The 21,243-nt window shown below is 38.6% G+C and overlaps 1 protein-coding gene across 1 annotated transcript in view; it reads right to left on the minus strand.

The window, feature by feature from the left end:
* Nucleotides 1-16,692: 16,692 nt before the first annotated feature.
* Nucleotides 16,693-21,243, minus strand: part of Galnt1 (polypeptide N-acetylgalactosaminyltransferase 1) — a 106,352-nt gene continuing 101,801 nt past the window's right edge. Inside the window, exon 12 of the mRNA XM_074069997.1 lies at nt 16,693-18,857. Coding sequence (XP_073926098.1) covers nt 18,711-18,857 — 147 coding nt within the window. The 3' untranslated portion in view covers nt 16,693-18,710. The remainder of the gene's footprint in view (nt 18,858-21,243) is intronic.

The following is a 21,243-nucleotide window of genomic DNA, read 5'->3' on the forward strand; positions in this document are numbered from 1 at the left end:
TCTATTCACATCCAGCTGACTATAGGGGCTGAGTGGGCAAGGCCAGGCTGCCCCAGACACCTGCTGGATTAGATTTCTAAACATATGGTCAGTGTGAGCAGTGGCCTACTTCACCTCTGTGCATGCCAGGCTCTGAGGAAATCACAGTCTTGTCTGCAGCCCCACACTGAGTCTCCTCTGCACAAGCAGACTTAGTAAATCCAGCCCACACCCTGCTGCCAACACACTGTAGTGTTACCAGAACCGGTGAGGCTCCAGAGAGGAAGCCAAAAAGGAGGAGGCCTCCACCTGGCTCTTGGGCACTGAGTTAGTGATGCTGTCCCAAAGAAGAATTTTAGGATACATTGAGGTAAAGACCAAGAAAGTTTATTAGTAAACCAAAGCAAAGAAAGGATAGCACACAACCCAGACATGGGTGCAGGCACATCTGATAACAGGTGCAATGAGTGTTCTAATATTGGGGTTAACTATGGTGAAAAAGTGAGTTGGGGATTCGGTTTACATTTGCCTTAGGATAAGTGCTCCCCTTTGTTTTAGACACCTGGTACATTCAATCATTCTTGCTGTTACACTGTTTTATCAATTGGGCCCACAGATATCAGGGTTGGTTATTAAATTTGGGTCATTACAACACAGATGTCTGAGCATCCCTTTAAACAAAAAGATGGGTTTTACCAGGTGGTCCTTTCAAGACAGGTATCTATCTTGAGATAAATAATTTCCTTTGCAAACACTTTTGTGATCAAAACATTTTCTCAAATGTTTTGTTTCCAGGACAAGTGTTTTTAAGATATCCTTGTTCAGTTCTGAGAGCATACTAATTATTTGTGTTAGTGGGCAAGGTCAGAAGGAGATAACTGCCTTTACAGATACCACCCCTGACACAGTCCCACACTTTGGAATTAATCTGACAAGAGTTTTAGAGAAGTCATTGTAAAGATACTTCAATGAGCCATTATGAACATACTTGAGACAAATGAAAAACACTTAGCAAACAGAGAGAAGTGGGAGATTTAAAGGAGGATTAAATGGGACTATTTGAACCACAAAATTATAATCAAATGCTCACTGGATGGACTCAACAGCTGAATGGAGAAGACAAAGGGAAAATATTTAGTAAAGTAGAAAATAGACCAGTAGAACTTACTAAATCTAAGTAAGAAAGAAATAACAGACAAAAAACATAACAAAAACAAATAAAACACACATACAACAGAGCCTCGGGAGGTGTGGCACTGTAACAAAAGAGCAAATATTTGTATTACTGGAGTTGTAAGAGGAGATGAAAACTTGGGCTGAAATAGTGTTCAAAGAAAAATGGCTGAAAATATTCCAAATTTGGCAAAGATAAAATCCTACAAAGTCAAGAAGCTGACTTATCAAGATAAGTCAAAATCAAAATTCTGAAAACCAAAGACAGTGAGAGAAAAAAGGACACCTTGCCTATAAAAGAAGAGCCATTGACCTGGCAGTGAAGGTCTCATCAGAAATTTTGGGGGCCAGGGGAAGCAACACAACATTTTTCAAGAGCTGAAAGAAAAGAACTGTCGACCCAGAATTTTTCAGCCAGTGGAAATATGCCTTAGGAATGCAGGGTAAATCAAGATACTCTGATGAAAAACTAAGAGAATTTGTTGTTCATAGAACTACTCTATAAGAATGATTAAAAGAAGTTCTTGAACAGGAAGGAAATGATTAAGGAATGAATGCTTTTTCATTGTTTTACTGGGGGGTACACTGTGGCATTTATAAAAGTTCCTACAATACATCGTAGTTGACTTCATCCTCTCCATCATTCTCCCTTCCTTCATTCCTGGAATAGTTTCAACAGGTCTCATTTTTTTTTTTCATTTTCATACCTAGGGACAAATCTTGGCCCTCTGCTTTCCTTACATATAAAACTTAACTGAAGTTCGTGTTAAGGGGCAGGTGGCATCAGTCCCATTGATTTAGGAGGTTAGGGTAGGAGGATCGGCTAAGCCCAGAAGTTTGAGGCTGCCTGGGCAACATAAGTGAGACCACATCACACAAAACAGAGAGACAGATAAAGCAAATTAACTAAAAAATGCCCTAAGACCTAAGTTTAAGCGTGGAAATTATAAAACTCTTAGGAAAAAAACATAGGAATGAATATCTGACTTTGGATTGTTAATTTTTTTTTTTTTGCAGTACTGGACAGTACTGGAGTTTGAACTCAGGACCTCATGCTTGCTAGATAGGTACTCTACCACTTGGGACAGCAATGGTTTATTAAATATGACACCAAAAGCACAGCAACAGCAACAACAAAAACAGATAAATTTATGTCATTAAAGTTGAAAACTTCTTTGCTTATAAAAGGATACCATTACAAAAGTGAAAACATTAGCTCATATAATGGGAGAAAATATTTTCAAACTCAATAAAGAATTTGTACCCATAATATCTGCAGAACTTTTACAATGTAATCATAAAGTTTTCAGAGGATCTGGGTAAACTTTTCTCTAGCATATACAAATGGCCAATGAGCAGAGGAAAGGCGGCTCAACATTATTGATCATGAGAGAAATGCAAACCACAATGAGATACCACGCCACAATTACAAGGATGGCTATTGTAGAAAAAGAGGAACTGATTCACAAGAATCTTAAATTGAATGACAGTAAAAATGCAACATATCAAAATGTGAATGAGTTGGAGGTATGGCTTAACCAGTAGAGCACCTACTTTGCAAGCATGAAGCCCTGAGTTCAAACCCCAGTCTCACCACTCCCATAAAAATGTGAGAGATAACCAAAACAGTGTTAATAGCACTAAGTGCTTAGGTAGGAAAGAAAGAACTCTTAAATCAATATGCAGTCTCTCACATTGAGAAACTGGTCAAAATAAGCCCAAAGCAAGCAATAAAGGAAATAATAAAAGTAAGTGCAGAAATCTATGGGGTTGAAAACAAAAATCATAGAAAAGAATCAATGAAACCAAAACAGCTTGCTGAAAAGATCAATAATACTGACAAACTTCTAGAAAGCTGACAAAGAAAATAGAGAACATATGTTGTGGTGCATGCCAGCACGTTGGGAGGCTGAGATAGAAGGATTGCAAGTTCAAGGCCAGCCCCGGCTAGACAGCAAGACCCAATCTCAAAAATACTGAAGTAGGGGAGAATTGGCAATATAAGAAGTGAAATGATGATGCCGACTCTGCAGGCATCAAAAGAATTATAAGAGAGTACTACATACATCTCTATAGATAAAAATTGAACAACTTAGATGAAGTGGACCAATTTTCATTCAATATGAAATAGATTATTTAAGTTCCCCTGTAATCACTTAAGGAACTTGAATCTGTAACTTAAAAATCTCTTGATCCAGATGGTTTAACTGGAGAATTCTATTAAATGTTTGAGGAATTTTAAGCTAATTCTATATAATTTCATATACTTCCCAATACCTTTTTTGAAGTCAGTTACCAAACCACACAATGATAGTACAAGAACATAAACTAGACCAATATCCCTTGTGAATATAGTTGCAAATGTCCTTAACAAAATGTTGGCAAACAGCCAAATACAGTGGCTCATGTCTGTAATCCTAGCTAATAGGGAGATAGAGATTGAAAGGATCAGACTTTGAGGCCAGCCCAGGCAAAAAGCTTCTAAGACCCTATCTCAACCAATAAAAAGCTGGGTGTGATGATACATACCTGTCATCCCAGCTACATGGGAAGCATAAATAGGAGGATTGTGGTCCAGGCCAGTTGGATACATGTGAGACCCTATTAAAAAAATAACCAAAACCAAAACCAAAAGGGCTGGGGGCATGGCTCAAGTTGTAGAGTGCCTGCCTAGCAAGCACAAAGTCCTGAGTTCAACCCTAAGTACTGTCAAGAAAATATGCACACACATACAACACATACACACACACAGAGACACACACAACCCATTAACCTACCAAAGGATTATATACCAGGTCTTAATTTGGTTTATTCCAGGGGTACAAGATTGGTTTAGTATTTGAAAATCAGTCAATGTAATCTACCATTGTATTAGTTTCATATTGCTGCTGTAACAAATTATATAAAATAGTTTCTTGAAAACTCAAGTTCTGGGGACTCTAAAATGGCAGATTGCTGGCAGACTCCAGATTACTGAACTCCCACAAAACTGAAAGATAACCTAGTGGCAGCAAGCATAGTCAATCTGGTTAGTTTGGTAAATAAGAGGTTGCCAATATGTAAATAGATCACATCTATAATGACCAATCTCTAAATAAGTCTTGTAAAGAACAAATCCATACCATTGCATGTTCTTTAATTTTCTTTTTTTTCTGGACCACAGTAGCCCCCAGTCTATGAAGACCACCCAAAGTTCTAAAATTTGACACACAGGGCTGCAAGTCTTCCAGGAGCTGGGAGAGTCACGGACTACGGAGAAAGGGAACAATTACATATTGCTAGCTGCTGACTGACAACCTGAGCCTCTGTGATATCAGAAAGAGGTGCCCACAAACCACTCAGATAAGCCAGCCACTTTCAGTCCTGAAAGCTACTGCACAGCCCAGCTCAGCTTTCTGGCATCTGACTCTACCCCGCCACCGCCCTCCGCCCACACACACACAAGAGAAAGCCTTTGGTCTAATAAACCAAGTGGAATCCCCTACCCTGCCTGGTGGAGGAGAGGCATCAGGGCTTGTGGCTCAGCCAATATCTCTCTATACAAAGTAAGACAAGGTGGGTGCAGGCTAGCCAAGTCTAAACCCAGTCTGTTGAAAATATTAACTCATTTGACCACCTCTGAGAAGCCTAGTAGAGAGCTGAATTTGACCACTCTCCCCCCACCCCCAGAAGAGCTTTTAGCCAAACAGCCTGAGCTAAAGCTCCCAAACTTGCCTGGAGAGGGAGGGGGCAGCTGTTTCCTGCTCACTGAGTCCCCATCAACCACCTCTGAGAAGTCTCCTAGCTAAGTAAGTTGAAACTGACCCCTTCCCCTGGCCAAGAGAAGCCTTTGGCTAAACAGCCTGCGTGGAGCTCCACGCAGTAGGGCACCACTGCCTGCCACTCAGTCTAACATATCTGTCCTAAGGAGGGGCAGGGACCAAGAGAAAACCTCTGTGTAAATGTACTGTAACTTGCACAGCTGGGGTGGAACACCACCCAGAGGGGACACAGGAGAACTTCAGATTAAATCTGAGGACCAGAAATTGGAGAGAGTGTTCAGTATGCTCATTGAACAACAAGAAGAAACCTACTCCTCTCCACAACAAGGAAGAAATTTGGACTTAAAACTTTTTTTTTCTTTTTGTTAATGTATCAATTTCTCTTTTATTGAATTTTTTCTTCTTACTTTTTCAATTCTTCCCCCCTTTTTCTTCTCTGTTTCTTTTTTTTTCTTTTATTATTCCTATGTGCATACAAGGCTTGGGTCATTTCTCCCCCCTGCCCCCACCCCCTCCCTTACCACCCACTCCACCCCCTCCCTCTTCCCCTACCCCCCTCAATACCCAGCAGAAACTATTTTGCCCTTATCTCTTCTTCTCCGTTTCTTTCATCTCCTCCTTTTCCCCCAATTTCCCTATATTTTCTATACAAACCACTCAAGTAGTGGTTTATTCTACCACCTTCTTATATTACTCCCATCCTTTTTATCTTTCTGCAATCCCTGACAATAGCATCCTCCTCCACAACAACTGAACTACACCTCTATACACATTAACCTATAGCACCCCTCACCCACACCTTATATTCCCCTCTCCCCATCCTCGTTTTTCCTTATCTCTTCTCCCACTGCCAGTATTTTTACTGCCTAAGTTTAATCTCTATGCAAGCAAATTTGTTTTTCCAACAGCCTACTGTTTATAGATAATATACAAGGATTGTATATTTCATGTAAGTGTCTGGATCTGTACTGAATTTGTGAAATTGTTATTGCTGTTATACCTAGGTCAGTGGGCAAAGACAACACACAACCTAGCCAATGACAAATCTTTCCAGGACATAGAAAATAATTCAAGGAATAGATTTCAGGTGACCAAAACCTCCAACCAATCAAAAACAGATGAGTAAATCTCAAAATAGAAGCATGGGAAATAGGACAAGGCAGGAGAATATGACTCCTCAAAAAGTCAACAACCATACAATGAAAGATCTGATGGATAGTAAAAGGGATAAAACCAAGCTCAAAAGAATGATGATAAGAATGATTAAGGAGGTTAAAAAGGACATGCAAAAACAAATCCAAGAGAGTATGAATGAATAGCTTGAGAAGGCAAAGAAACAACTAAATGAACTCAAAGAGGATACAAACATATGAATGAAATCAAGGAAGATACAAAGAACATAAATAAAATAAGGATGACAAGATGTGAAGAGGGAATTTAATAAAGATATAGACAATCTCAAAAAAAAAGAAAAAAAAAAACAGATGGAAATCCTGGAAATAAAGGTTCCTTAAGTCAAATAAAAAAATACAGTTGAAAGCCACTCCAGCAAACAGGAAGACAGACTTATAGAACTTGAAGACAAGTTCTACAGATATAATAGAAAAAACAGATAAATGCATAGAGAAAAGAATGAAGAAATATGAAAAAAATATTCAAGAACTCTGACTCCATTAAAAGACAAAAACCTATGAATCCTGGGCATTGAAGAAGAGGTGCAAGCCAAAGGCATATGAAACATATTCAATAAAATAATAGCAGAAATTTCCCAAATCTTGAGAAAGATGTCCTCATTCAGGTACAGGAGGTCTTTAGGATACCAAACAGACAGGACATCTTATAGTTAAAACATGGAGCATTATAATTAAAACACTGAGCACAGAGAAGAAGGAAAGAATATTGAAGGCTGCAAAGGAGAACCATCAACTACCAAATCATCAGAATAACAGCAGATATCTCAACAGAAACCTTAAAAGCAAGAAGGGCATGGATTGAGGTATTTCAAGCATTGCAAGAAAATAATTTCAAACCTTGACTACGCTACCCAGCAAAGCTATCATTCATAATTGAAGAAGAAATAAAAACCTTCCATGATAAACAGAAACTAAACCAATACAGGACACTAAACCAGCACTTGAGAAGATATTCAAAGGAATCTTATACAGAGAAGGTGAAGATAAACAAAACCACAATGGGATGAAAATTATTAAATCTCAGGTAAGCAACAGCAAAGAATAGCAAAGAATCAACTGCACACACAAACACATATATACATCAACAGCAACAAAATGGCAGGAATTACCATATACCTCTCAATATTAACAGTGAATGTTAATGGTCTCAACTCCCCCATCAAAAGACATAGATTGGCAGCTGTTAGATTTAAAAGGAAGACTCTTCACAATGCACCTCCCAGTACAACAATAATAAAAAGACAGAAAAAAAAGAAACTGAAACAATCAAAAAAAAAATGACTACAAAGGAAGAGCCACTGATTTATTTTTCCAAAAAACTCATCTCACCAACAAAAACAAACATTGGCTTAGGGCAAAAGGGTGGAAAAATATTTTCCCAAGCAAATGGCCCTCAAAATGGACTAAAACTAGAACTCAACAACAAAAGAAATAGCAGAAAATATTTGAATGCCTGAAGACTGAACGTGTTACTGTTACTGAATGACCAGTGGATCACTGAAGAAATAAAGGAGGAAATAAAAAAAGATCCTGGAATCTAATGAAAATGAAAATACAAGCTACCAGAACCTATGAGATACAGCAAAGGCAGTGCTAATGGGAAAGTTTATAGCTATGAGTGCTTACAATTTTTGAGGTTTTTTTTTTTTTTGGTATTTTTTGCAGTGCTGTGGTTCAAACCCAGAGCTTTGTGCATGCTAAGCAAGTGCTCTATCATTCAGCCACATCCCCAGGTCCACAAGTGTTTTGCCTTCAAAATCTACAGCCTCTTGCTGTCACCTGATCCTAAGCCCTCTCATTCACTGGAAAATATAGAGAAACATTCTTACTGGACTCCTGCTGCCACTGTTAGTTCTGATAGAAGGATTACCACACAAAGTCAGACTGACTCTTGAGACTTATGTCAGCTCGCGATACACCCTGTCTAAAAACCATCCTTCCTATCATACTCAGTTATAATAGAAGTCCTTTCATGGCCTGTTAGGCCCACACTGTCCAGCAACTGCCTGCTTCTCAGCCCTGTCTTGGACCCTTCCTTCATCTCCCCACTGTGCCTGTCCAAAATGCCTTGCTAGTCTTCCAGCTTGACCTGATCCATGTCCCAGGGCCTTTGCCCCCACTGTCCCCTGTACGGTGCCCATTGACTTGTGCCTTTTGGGCTCTGGTCAAATATCCCCTCCTCAGGTTGGCTGTCTGCCTGTTTTAGAAAAGCCTATCCCCCTCGGTCACTCTGCTGCTTTAGTTTTCACAGCCTATCTTTACTGCTGACTTGCTTTTATTTGTTCCCTGTCCCCACCATTCAGCTCTGCGAGGAAGGGAGGTTGGCATTCTGGGTCCTTGAATGGTGTGAGACAGTGCATTTGGTGAATAAATGACAACCACCTGCAAATCATGTGAAACATATTGTTCTCTGTGATATTTTTTGCCTCTCCTTTCTGTTTCATGTCCTCATGCATTGCCCGGATTTCCTGAACAGTTAATAGTGATGTTGATAACAGGCATCCTTGTTTTGTTCTTAATTTAAATAGCAAGATCTCCAGGGGTTTCTCGTTAAATATAATTCTGGCTGTTGGGTTGAAGTAAAATTAAAGTGAAAGAGTATTTTTTGGGAAAGCACGTTGAACACATGCTTTTGCTACAGGTTACTAGCTTGCTCTGTTTTACCCAATATCCACTGCTACCACCTGTGGCTACCTGACTTCAAGTCCTGACCTTTTCCTGTGATGCCAGACTGCCTCCTCTCACAGCTGACCTAATTTGGTCATTCCAACAACTTAACTATGAACAGAGACTGTGTCCCCTTTTGTCCCGCACCACCCCCTCCCTTCAGGAAGTGCAGCATGATGTTGCCTAGTCCTGAAATCTGGCAAAGGTCCAAAGCTGGGGACAGAAAGCGCTTCACTCCTTATGAGGCAGGAGCTTTGGCTATAGAAAAGCCAGTCTGCTGCACTGACCCCAGCAGCTGAAGAGGGCTGGAAAGGGAGAAAGGGACAGGCCCTTGAGAGCCAGCCTCTCCCCTTGCTGAGTCCCTCACAATGTTAGGGATGGTGGAAGGGAGGCTGCACCACTCATCCTTTCAGGTGTGGGCTTACTGAGGTTTCCTCTGCTACCTGGTCAAGAGTGACAGGGTCAGAGCTGCCTGAAGATGGGGTCAAGAAGTAAGGTGATGGGCTGGGGATTTAGCCCAGTGGTAGGGAGCTTGCCTACCCTGGGATAAATTAAAAAAAAAAAAAAAGTAAGGCAGTGAAGGAGTTCATCCTGGGGAGCTGGGCTCAAAGATCCACACCAACCCTACTTGGGAAGGAACTGTAGGGAAGAACAGGGGTGAAGCTGATAGGAGATCCTGCCCCATGCCCCCATTAAAACCAGATGTGAAGTAGGAGAGCAGAAAGGAGTAGCTTTGAATCAAAGAAGATTCAAGAAGGAAACAACTGAAGGTGGCAAAAGGTTGTGGTATTGGGCCCAAGTGTCAGGGGAGCTGCTCCCAAATAGAGGGAGCCCCAAGAGTTAGTGGAGATCAAGCAAAACCATTCCAGGTGAGGGCTCCTCATAAATGGCTCCCCATTCTACCCTGTTTGTTGGCCGAGTGGTTCCTCGAGTCCTACCAGCCCCCAGTGCAAACCTTCTGGATGTCCTGGACACAGCAGGTATCTGGAGGAGCTGATGATCAATGGCTTGCCTTTGGTTTATTTGCTGTCAACTTTTTAGATCAAACACATAGCCATCACAATTAGACCCTGCAGAAATGGTTCAGGTCACCTGCCTGGACACTGCCCTGCAGTTCCAGACTTCATAGCAAGTGAGTGCCACCTGGCACTGATAAACAAGGGCGCTTCCCTTGTGAGCTCCACCTGAATTGTCATTCTTTTTTGTCAGTGAGTGTTTATAGTGACCAGCTGGATAGAAATGAGGAAATAAGGATAAGAAGGAAGTAATGGCAGGAAAACAACACAAAGGCAGGTTAATGTCAACACAGAGTTTCTATGAAGAGACCTGTGCCGTGGCTTGAGAATCCAAAATGAAACTCTGGGCTTCTAGCTGCCACAACAGAGAGGAGGGACCTTCAGTGTCACAGAGTGAGCACTCATGAGCTCTTTAGGAAAAGAGAGACTGTAGGGAGTTACTAGTTCCAGTTCTGGTAAACAGGGCCCTTGGTGATATGGTGAATGATGTCCTTGTGATGATCACTGGGTGGCTTTCCCAATCCCCATTTCAGCCTAAGGATTGGTCTGAGGCTCTCAGGGCATTCTCACTCCCGCATTGGTGACTGCTGGTGCACAGATGAGTGTCTCCAGACAGGCAATGAGCTGTGCTAAGTGTTCTGGGAGAGTTGAGGTTCTAGGCTGTAGGTTCCAGGGATTTTTTTTCCTCACCTCTAGAGAGATGCCTTTTTCTCCCTCCAGATATGGTGCCCGGATGTGACGCCTGCAACTGCTGCAGATATCTTGAATCTGATTCAGAAGAGGTTTCCAGGGAGGGGAGGGCAGTGAGAAATGAAGTTGAGTCTCCCTTTGGCCCTCTGCTGTGTGAGGTGACACATTTCCTTGTTTTTAAGACCCTTACATGAAGGGTCTATATGACTTAGCTGGAAGCAGTGAATCTTCCAATTGATAAGCATAGTTTACATCTCCATTTTTTAGGTCTTAATTTTCTGTTTTGCTTTATATTTGTCAGCATCAATGTCTTGCACATATTTTTAATATATTACATTATTCCTAAGAGGTAGGATGTAGCTCAGTGGTAGAGCCCTTACCTAGCATGCATGAGATCTTGCATTTCATCCCTAGCACTGGAAAAATTTATTCCTATGAATTGTGTGTTTTTCTTTATGTTTCTACTTTTTATTGTTGTGCTGGGGGTAGGTACACTGTGGCATTTATAAAAGGTTTTACAATATATCAAATATAGCATAAATTCACCTCCCTCCATCATTCTCCTTTATCCCCCCTCCTGAATTGTTTCAGTTGTTACAAATATTTATCACTTCTAGTGCTCTTCATTCCCTTTTATAGACATGAATTTCCACCTGCCACTATTTATTTTCAGTATGAAAAACTTTTTTTCTTTTTGGTGCTGGAGATTGAATCGGGGCCTCATGCATGCTAAGCATTCTCTCTACCAAACTGAGCTACACCCCCAAACTTCTTTTACCAATTTCTTTTCTTGTTTTTTGTGGGTCATGGCTTTGTGCTTGCAGAGCAGGTGCTGTACCATTTGAGCATTTTGCTGTTTATTTTGGAGATGAGGTCTCATGAACTATTTGTCTGGGCTGGCCTCCAACCATGATCCTCCTGATCTCAGCCTCCCTAGTAGTTAGGATTACAGGTGAGAGTCACAGGTGCCAGGCTTAGCATTTCCTATGGATCCATATTGTTGGCAGTCTTTCAGTTTACATTTGTATGGAAATGTCTTTACTTCACCTTCAAGTATTTTAAATTTACTTTTAAAGTATATAATTTAATGGTTTTTAGTATATTCACAAAGTTGGGTATCATATTCACTATCTAACTCCAGAACATTTTCATAATCTCAAAAATAAATCCTGAGCCATTTACAGTATCCCTCATTTCCTCTTTCCCAAAGGCCCTGCCAACTACTAATCTGTTTTGGTCTCCATAGATTTCCGTTTTGAGTATTTCATATAGAGGGATCATGCAGTATGTGTCTGGCTTCATGTAGCATTTTCTTAAAGTACATTCATGTTGTAGCATGCATAAACACATCATGCCTTTCCTAAAAACTGCAGTACAAAACTCTCAGCGTAAAATTTCCTATCTCAATCATTTTAAGTGTACAGTTCAGTAGTATTAAGTATTTTTACATTGCTTGAAACAAATCTTCAGAATGTTTCCAATTTACACACTTGAAACTGTGTCTGCTAAACAACTCCTTTCTCCCCGCTCCCTTCAGCTTCTATTAGTCATCATTCTACTTTCTATGAATTTGACTTAAGTGGAATCAAAACAGTATTTTGTCACTGGCTTACTTCACATTGCATAATGTCAAGCTTCAGTTATATTACAGCAGGACATTTAAAAAAATCTATTTTACTCTATTTGAGCTTTTGTTGCTGCATTATAGGACTTCTTTAAACATTCAGGATAATTACCCCTTTTCAGATATGATCTGTAAATATTTCCTCCCAAACTATGGGTTGCTTTCACCCCAAGTCCTTTGATGCACAGAAATTTTTGTGTTTAATGCAGTCCCATCTGTCTAGTTTTGCTTTGGTTGCCCATGCTCATGGTATAACATCTAAGAAGTCATTGCCAAATATAGTATCATGAAATCGTCACCTATGTATTCCTGCAGGAGTTTTCTAATTTTAAGTCTTACATTTAGAACATTAATCTATTTTGAGTTAATTTTTATTTTTATTTCATTCTTTTGCACGTGGTTATAGTTTCCCAGTATCTTTTGTTGGAGAGATTTTCTTTTCCCCATTGAGTGGTCTTGGCTCCCTTGTAGGAGATCCTTTGTCCACATACATGAGTTTATTACTGGGCTCTCTATTCTGTATAAATTTGAAGTGGGGTAGACTGATTCCTTCCACTTTATTCTTTTAAAAAATTGTCACCACTCTTCTATCTCTTACTTTCTATATAAATTGTAGAATAATCTTATCTATAAAAAATCTTGCTGAGATTTGGATAGAAATTGCATTAGGTCCATGTATCAATTGCATTAGGAAAACTTGACATCTTTACTATGTTGCATCTGCTAATCTATTACATGGTATGTCTCTCCATTAATTTAGATCTTTATTTCCTTTGCACTGTGTAGTTTTATCATAAAAGTTCTATACATGTGTGTTTTGTTAGATTTAGATTTTCAAGCAATTATAAATAGCCCTGCATTTTTAACATTGGTGCCTTTTCATATCCTTATTGGCCATTTCTACGTCTTCTTTGGAAAATGCCTATTCAAACCCTTTGCCCATTTAAAAAAACGGTCTGATATAAGTTCCCTATCAGATATGATTACCTTTATTTTGCTTGTTCTGTGAGATGGTGTTCTTTGCTTTGCTCTGAGTGCCTCACAAATGCTAGGCAAATATTTTAACATTGAGCTACATACCTGGTGTTATACTTTGAAGCACCTAAGTTTTAAGTTTTGATGAAAACCAGCAGAAGGAGAGAAATAAAAACAAGAGCCAAAATCAATGAAATAGAGACAAAAAAATTACAAAGAACCAATGAAACAAAAAGCTGGTTCTTCAAAAAGATAAATAAAGTTGATAAACCCCTGGCAAATCTGATTAAAGTGAGGAGAGAAAATACCCCAATTAATAAAATTGGAAATGAAAAAGGGTAGATAACAATAAATACCAAGGAAATCCAGGAATCACTAGGATTACTTTGAAAACCTATATTCAAATAAATTGGAAAATCTAGAGGAAATGGACAAATTTCTAGATGCATATGACCAACCAAAATTGAACCAAGAGAATATAAATAATCTAACAGATCTATAACAAGCAATGAAACTGAAGCAGCAATAAAGAGTCTCCCAAAAAAGAAAAGTCCAGGACCTGACTGATGCACTGCTGAATTCTACAAGACCTTTAAAGAAGACCTAACACCAACACTCCTCAAACTTTTCCATGAAATAGAGAAGAAACACTGCCACAATCATTCCATGAAGCCAGTATTACACTCATCCTAAAACCAGACAAGGACACAACAAAAAAAGAGAATTACAGGCTAATCTATTTAATGAATTTAAGATGCAAAAACTGTCAGTTTTTGTAAATGTCAGTGTACCTCCTGTACAATAAAACAAATATAAAATTAAATTGGGTTAAAACTCTTGATGCTAGGAATAAAGAAAAGCATAAACTAAAAAGAAGTTTTGATGATTCCAATTTAAAAAATATTGCTCATGTTTTTAGGTTTTAGAAGAAACCCCTACATAATTCAAAGTCAAGAAGGACTATGCCAACATTTTAAGAATGTTTTTCTGCTACTTGTTTGAACTCAAGCGTTTCATTCCTGCTACGTAGATGTTCTACCATTTGCATCACTCCACCACCCCTTTTTATGCTTTGAGATGGGGTCTCACATTCATTTTGTCCTAGTTGGCCTCAAATTTTGATCCTCCTAGCTCTGCCTTCTGAGTAGCTAGGATTACAGGAATGAGGGACTGGTGCCCAGCTTGCTGTGATTATTTATTTTGGTTTTGGTGGGACTGGGGTATGAACTCAGGGCTTTCTGTTTTGCTGTGGTTATTTTAGTGATAGGGTCTCGAGGTCTGTTTGCCTGGGATGGCCTCAAACCATGATCCTCCTGATACTAGCCTCTCAAGTAGTTAGGATTACAGACATTAGCCACTGGTGCCCAGTCTTGTTTTGGTTATTTTGGAGATAGGGTCTCGATTTATGTTTGAGCCCACCTGAGGTGCTTCTATTTGTCCTTCCTAATGTAGCTGGGGTCACAGGCATGTAACACGGTGCCCAGCCATTGACTGAGATGGGGGTTTCAAGAACTTTTTGCCTGGACTAGCCTCAAACCATGATTTCCCGATCTCTAGGGGGAATCTAACATTGGCCAGAGGGAAATATCCACACTCTCAAAGTATATGTAGCTAGGACTATAATTGTGAGCCACTGCACTGGGTTTCCCATTTAAATTTTTGCATGATACTTGGTGTGGTATAGTGGTACAACTTCACATATAGATACTTAGTTGTCCCATCACCACTGGTTGAAAAGATGATTCCATTAATGTTTTTGACACTCTTGTTGAAAATCAATTGGCCACACTGTAAGGGGTTATTTCTGGACTTTTAATTCTGTTCAACTGACCTCTATCATTACACCAGTACAACACTGTCTTAATTACTGTAGTTAATCTGTGACCTGCCAGTAACGTCAGGGAGCAAATCAGGCCCTGTAGAGTACTGCTTCTCCCTCCCCCAGACTGTTTTGGCTACTCTGTGGACACCATAATTTTCTATATGAATTCAGGATTAACTGGTCAGTTTCTGCTCCCAAAAGACACATGGAATATTCTGATAAGGATTGCTTTGAACTTGTAGATCAATTTGGGGAATATTACATTGGGGATCTCCATTGTTATGGTTTCTAATTTGGTCTCGAGGTCTTTTTGTTAGCAGTGGCCATAAGCCAAAGTCACCACTTTCTAAGACAACTCTGAGTGGGGTAAATCAGGTTCAGATGTGTGTGTCAGGTGAGATACAAAAAGGAAGTAGAACCAAAATTCGACAGACAGAAATGTATTATTCACAGGTCCCAGAAGAGTTAGGGATGACTACAATACGCTGTCAGGAAGTCTGGAGACAACAAATTCAACTAGAGGGGTTGCAGGCTAGAGGTTCTGTGGGACTGTGCCTTTAAGGTTCATAGGTGTTATCCTTTAGGCTTTCCCTCAGGGGTTATGAATTAGCTGGTTTGAAAAAACAAACAAAAAACAGAACACTGCTGTTTCAATTGGAAAAACTTTCACTTTCTTACTGAATTGCTTGCTTTTGTTGACAAGGACTCTTCTATTTATGGATCTATTTGTTTATGTACTACTCCTCTCTTAATCACTGTAGCTTTAGAGCAAGTCTTGAAACTGGAGAGTGTAAGTCCTCCAATTTTATTTTTGTTCTTCAGTATTATCTTGTCTATTCTGCATCTACCGGGTTTCCATGTAAATCTGTCAATTTCTACAAGAAAACCTTGTGGGATTTTGATTTCATTGAACTTGTAGGAAACCAGTATCTTAACAATCTTTCAATCAATGAGAATACCTATTGTTTGGCACATTTTTTCAGCACCATTTTGTAGTTTCAGGGAGAGGTCTTACACCCTGAAAAGTTTTGTCTTGCACAACTTTATTCCTAGGTAGATGACTTATTTAATAGTATTATAAATGGTTATCTACAAATTTAACTTCAAGTGTTTATTGCTAAGACACACAGTTGAGTTTTGTGTATCTGCCTCATAGCCTGAAAAAAAATGGTTCTGATAGATTTATTAAGCAAGTGCTTGGTAATCTTCAAGAAATCAGTAAATGGAGGAAATACCATATAATTGGAAACATAATTTTTCAAACAGCATAAAAAGGAATTTGCTCTTTGTATTCAGCCTCTTACAGTTACCACTTTGGAAATGCTACCTTCTGAATTTCTTTCTTCTTTGAAGAACATGTTAATTAAGAAGCTAAATTTGCTTTGGTATACTTTTTGGAAGACAAGAAATGCAACAAATCCTTACAGAGAAAGAATCCATTTTTCAGTTAAATGGAGAACAGGGGAAATGAGGACATGGGCTACGTGCTATCCTTCGTTTATAGAATAGTGAACAAGTAGTATTTCTCAAGAATACCAAGTAGGACAGAGAAACACATTAAAATGGACTGTGACTGAGATGGGGGAGTTGATTCGTGGGACTCAAATGATCTTTAATTGTCACACTTATGGATTCTTCATTGGTCAAATAATAATTCTATATATTCATCTTTTTTTTCCTTTTCCTCTTAATTTTATTTTTACAATAGAGATCAGCATCTGCCTAATCTAAAAATAACTATGATGTAAAGAGATCCATTTTAACTTCAAATAAAACCAATGTAAGGCACAACTACTGAGGAATAGTTTATATTTTACAAATATTTAGGAATATTTTAATTAGAAAAATAAAGGCAATGGGATTATCTATCAGGTTTGAAAAGTACCCATGAATTAAATCACTTCACATACCCACTTAAAAAACAAAACCTTAATTTACAATGCTGTTAAAACTTTCTTACAATAATGAATAAGACCAAGCTATGCTGGAATACAAAAACTTGAAGTTCTGAGCATGAAAATAATTTATTGATTAGATAACCAATTTATTCAAGCATTAGGCCTACTGAATAGAATTAACACAACTCACAGAGTAGGAAATAAAATTCCACCCAGCACCTGCATGATTTTGAATCTCCCAGGGACAGTTCTTGAACTCTGCATGATAGCCTCACCCTAAAGCATTCATGTGCTTGACGTTGATTAACTTGAATAGGATATGAGAAACTGTGTATGCTCAAGTTGGCAAGAATCATTAAATGATGTAACTTTCAGAAACATTCTTGGGCACAAGAAATAGCACTGCCTGCAGTGAGAGTCTCTGATAACCGAAGAAAAGAATACCATTAAATACAATCTAACAAACGAGAAGGAGAATACATGCATTTTTGCCAGTGGATTGCTTTAGCTATTGGTGAAAAATGTCCCAAGATTTTTTATGAGATTAAAAAATTATCTTGTAATGGACACTGACTTTTAATTGATATTCAGGAGTTCTTTTTTATTTTATTTTTTGATATTAAAATAATCAGAGAAAAACAAATCAATTTAACCCAAATGGAATTTAGGGAAGAAATGCAGGACAATATGGAATAACAGCTGCACTTCTTTGACTAACTCATTAAGAAATGCCAATTAAACATTTTCAGTCAAATTTTATTTAAAAAAAAAAGCAGCAGATCAATGTTACAATTCAAGAATCTAGTCTAACTATGCACTTGACAATGAAGCACACCTGCGTATGGAGTGAAAACGGTTTCAAAACCATCATATATTATCTCCAAATCTCCAAAAAATAAACCATCCCTTGTAAGCCTTTTGTTAAATGGAATCATAAACAAGGAACTGAACTCAAGATTTATTGCTGAGAAGACAAATCTGTAGGACAGTAGTATGAATCTTGGGTATTAAGCATAATCGGTGAATGAAGTTAAGAAGGTGAAAATGTGGTAAGAAATTTGTATGTGCGTGTACATATGTGTGTGTGCATGTGTGCGTGCGTGTGCGCATGTGTGTGTGTGTGTGTGTGTCTGTGTGCGCAAGTCTATAAGCCAGTTGACCCAAGAGCAACTGAGATACCGAACTGGTTCAGTTGAGATCAGAGATTATGTTAAATCTCCATTTTTAGAAGGTAATTAAAAATTACAATTTCAACAGCCCACAAACCAAATGAAAATATTATAGAAAGAAATTAAAACTATGTTCGAAGAGCTTTTTTCCCAGCTCATTTTCAGCACCCCAAGGAAAATAAAAGCATCCATGACTATCACAGATGAAAACAAAATGAATGTCATTGGAATCAGTTATTTTTCCCCACTGAGGTATAAAATCTATATAGAAATTTGATACTATACTATAACAAATTGTACTTCTTTCTCATAGTTCTGTTTTAATTTCCTTTAAACCCTGTTTAATAGTTTTTTTTTAATTGTTGAAATCTTTTCCTTATGACAGCACATTCAGCAGAAATTACTGATGTGCAGGCAAACCTTAGAAGGTGGCACTCTCCAGAAAGCACATTTTGTTGACTGTTCAATTGTCTGGATATTCTTTCCCACGACTCCTGATGAAAAACGCTTTCAATCTTGTAAACATCAGTGTGCAGTCTCACTCCTATGCAGTTTCACGTCCTTGGACAGGAAGGCTGGTTCACAGCTAGTGAAAAGCTAAAAGAGTCTAAGTTTTAGTGGCTGATAAACCTTACATCCCGCAGAGGAGGAAAGCACTTTCCTTTTTTGCTACTTAAGAATGTGGCAGAAATGTATGCTGAGGTAGCCCAGTCAATTCTTAATTTGTTTCTATAAATTTGGTCTCAGAATATTTCTGGAAGGGTGACGTTTCTAAGAAGCCACTGCTGGGACCGGCTTCCATTGCAGTCTCTGATGCTGGGCACCTGGCTATCCTCTTCTGTGGCTTTATCCAGGCACTGATTACTGTTCACATGCTGCAGGGTTAATTTCTGAAAGTGAAAAAAAAAAAAATCTTAACATCAAGGAGGAAAAAAAAACCCTCAGCCATCTTTTTGAGGATTCCTCACCCTGTGGAACTGATTTTTTTTGGGTGGGCAATATAAATTATTTAAGACACTGGAGAAAAGTATATATATATATATGTATGTATACACACACACATATAAACAAAGATAGCATTAACAGCTATGTGGGAGGGAAAAGGGAGGGGGTACAATAGGGTACACTGGATGTGTAGTAAGATGATCTAAATTTTGAGCACTAATTTTTGACATAAGCTCTGTAACTCTCTCTCTCTCTCTTTTGGTGCTTCAGTTTCTGAAAAGAAAAGCAAAGAAAAGTAAAAAATCAGATTATGGAACAAATTAGTGGTTCTTAATTTAGGATCCTCCAACCTATTTCCAAACAGGGTTTTTTCATTTCCCTGTGATCAGGCTGTTCAAGTTCTGTGATTCCAAACGTCTTGTTTTTTTTTTTTTTTTTTAGAAGAACCCAGGTCCTTCTGCAGACTCAAAGCTGTAAGAATGTTGAGATGGTTGGGATTTGATGCAAGCAATCTTAAGTCTACATCTGCATCAAATCCAGAGAGGTTATCCTGGTGATAGAGGGAGGTGGTAGGGCGTAGAAGAGCACAGGAACTTGGAGTTAGACAGAGTCCATAGGGTTAATTTCTCATTTTTACAATGAAGATCACAATACATGCTTTGAGAAGATTCTGTTGGGTAGTGAAATTCAAGTATGCAGTGCCTTACTCATTAAGGAGGTTCTTAATAAATGGCTGATGGACACAGCTACATATTTTCCTAAATAACTCATTTATACTTTCTAGATTTGATGCTGTCATGTTGATTTTCAGGATAATTTCAGATTGGCAGGACAGACGAGAATTAACAGATACATAGTTATAATGATCCTACTAAACAATCTGATGTGTTCTGGGCACATTAAGGTCTTCAAAGTAGTTGTGCAGGAATAAGACTAAAGTGCTATCTAATCAGTTAAAATAACTTCAAGGAAATGTGGAATGTTAATGAACACACATTTATCTGATTCCTTGACTCGTTCTAGAAAACAGAATATTACAACAGAGCCATATCTAATTTTCATGAGGCCTCTTTTGATGTATGTTAACTTAAAACAAAACCTAATGATTCCATACAACTATATTGGCTTCTAGTCACTTATAATTCTGTGTTGTGGTCAAGTGAGAACTGGCAAATGACTGTCTGTCCACACTGACTTTAGGCTCAGTATTATCAACTTACAAATGCTTAAGAAATGAACCTGGAAGAATCAGTATGACTGTGGTTATTTTAATTTTTTGTGTGCAGATGCTGTGTAATTTATTGGTTGAGAGGATTGGCTTTGTACCTAGGCAATTTTGGAATGAACTCCATATTTTTCATATATCAACTATGTGCTCCTGAGCAAAGCTTAATCTCAGATCCAGTTTCCTAATCTAAAAAAGGGGACAAAAACTTACTTCATTGTGGTTTGAGGCCAGTCAGTGCTAAAAGAAACCTCCCCATTTGAACCAATAAGCTGGGCATGGTGGAAAATGGCTGTGGTCCTAGCTATGTGGGAGGTCACAGATAGGGGGACTGTGGTCCAGGCTGGCCTGGGCAAAAAAAATACCAGATTCTACCTAAAAAAAAAGAAAAAAGAAAAAAAAGTACAAAGGACTGGAAGCATGGGTCAGGTGGTAGTGTGCTTATAAGGCCCTAAGTTAAAACTCCAGAATCACCAAAAACAAAAAAACTTGTAACAAAGTAGGTTAGTGCTCCATGCTGGGTATTTAACAGACTTACTCTAACTCAGGAGCTGAATAGCCCCCAGGAGACATGGACTATGGCAGCCAGCAGGAGATACAGAGTTCTGTGGCTGCCATGCTGTGGGCTCTTCATCAATGGGACCAGCAGAGGACCTGAACAACAATGACTGGTCTCCACACAGAAAAAGCTTGATTAAAGTCTAACTGTAACCTTTGAAGGAGAGGGTAAAGAGCTTTAATAATTATTGCAAAAAGTCTATCTGCAACCAGAAAAAATGATTTTCCCATCTCCTGTCTCTAGTTTCTAGATGTAACTGGGCCTTAACCTACATGGGAACACCTACAAACAGTCATAGCAAAAGAGCTAGGTGTCAAATTTTTTATGCAGCACATAATATAAACAAGATTTAAATATATATGAATATACACAGTTAATTAAAGTCAGTATGGTATTGTACAAACAATCTTGGATCAGGAACCAAGAATCCCAGGTCTAAGATATGCATTTTTTTTAATCACCTACCTGCTCTGTGACCATGTTCAATTAATTTCCATTTTGGGCTTCAATTTCTACTCATAAAAAACAGTGCACCAAGCCAGGCACT

This window comes from Castor canadensis, chromosome 4 (genome assembly GCF_047511655.1).
Source record: "Castor canadensis chromosome 4, mCasCan1.hap1v2, whole genome shotgun sequence".
In the NCBI taxonomy this organism is placed as follows: Eukaryota; Metazoa; Chordata; class Mammalia; order Rodentia; family Castoridae; genus Castor; species Castor canadensis.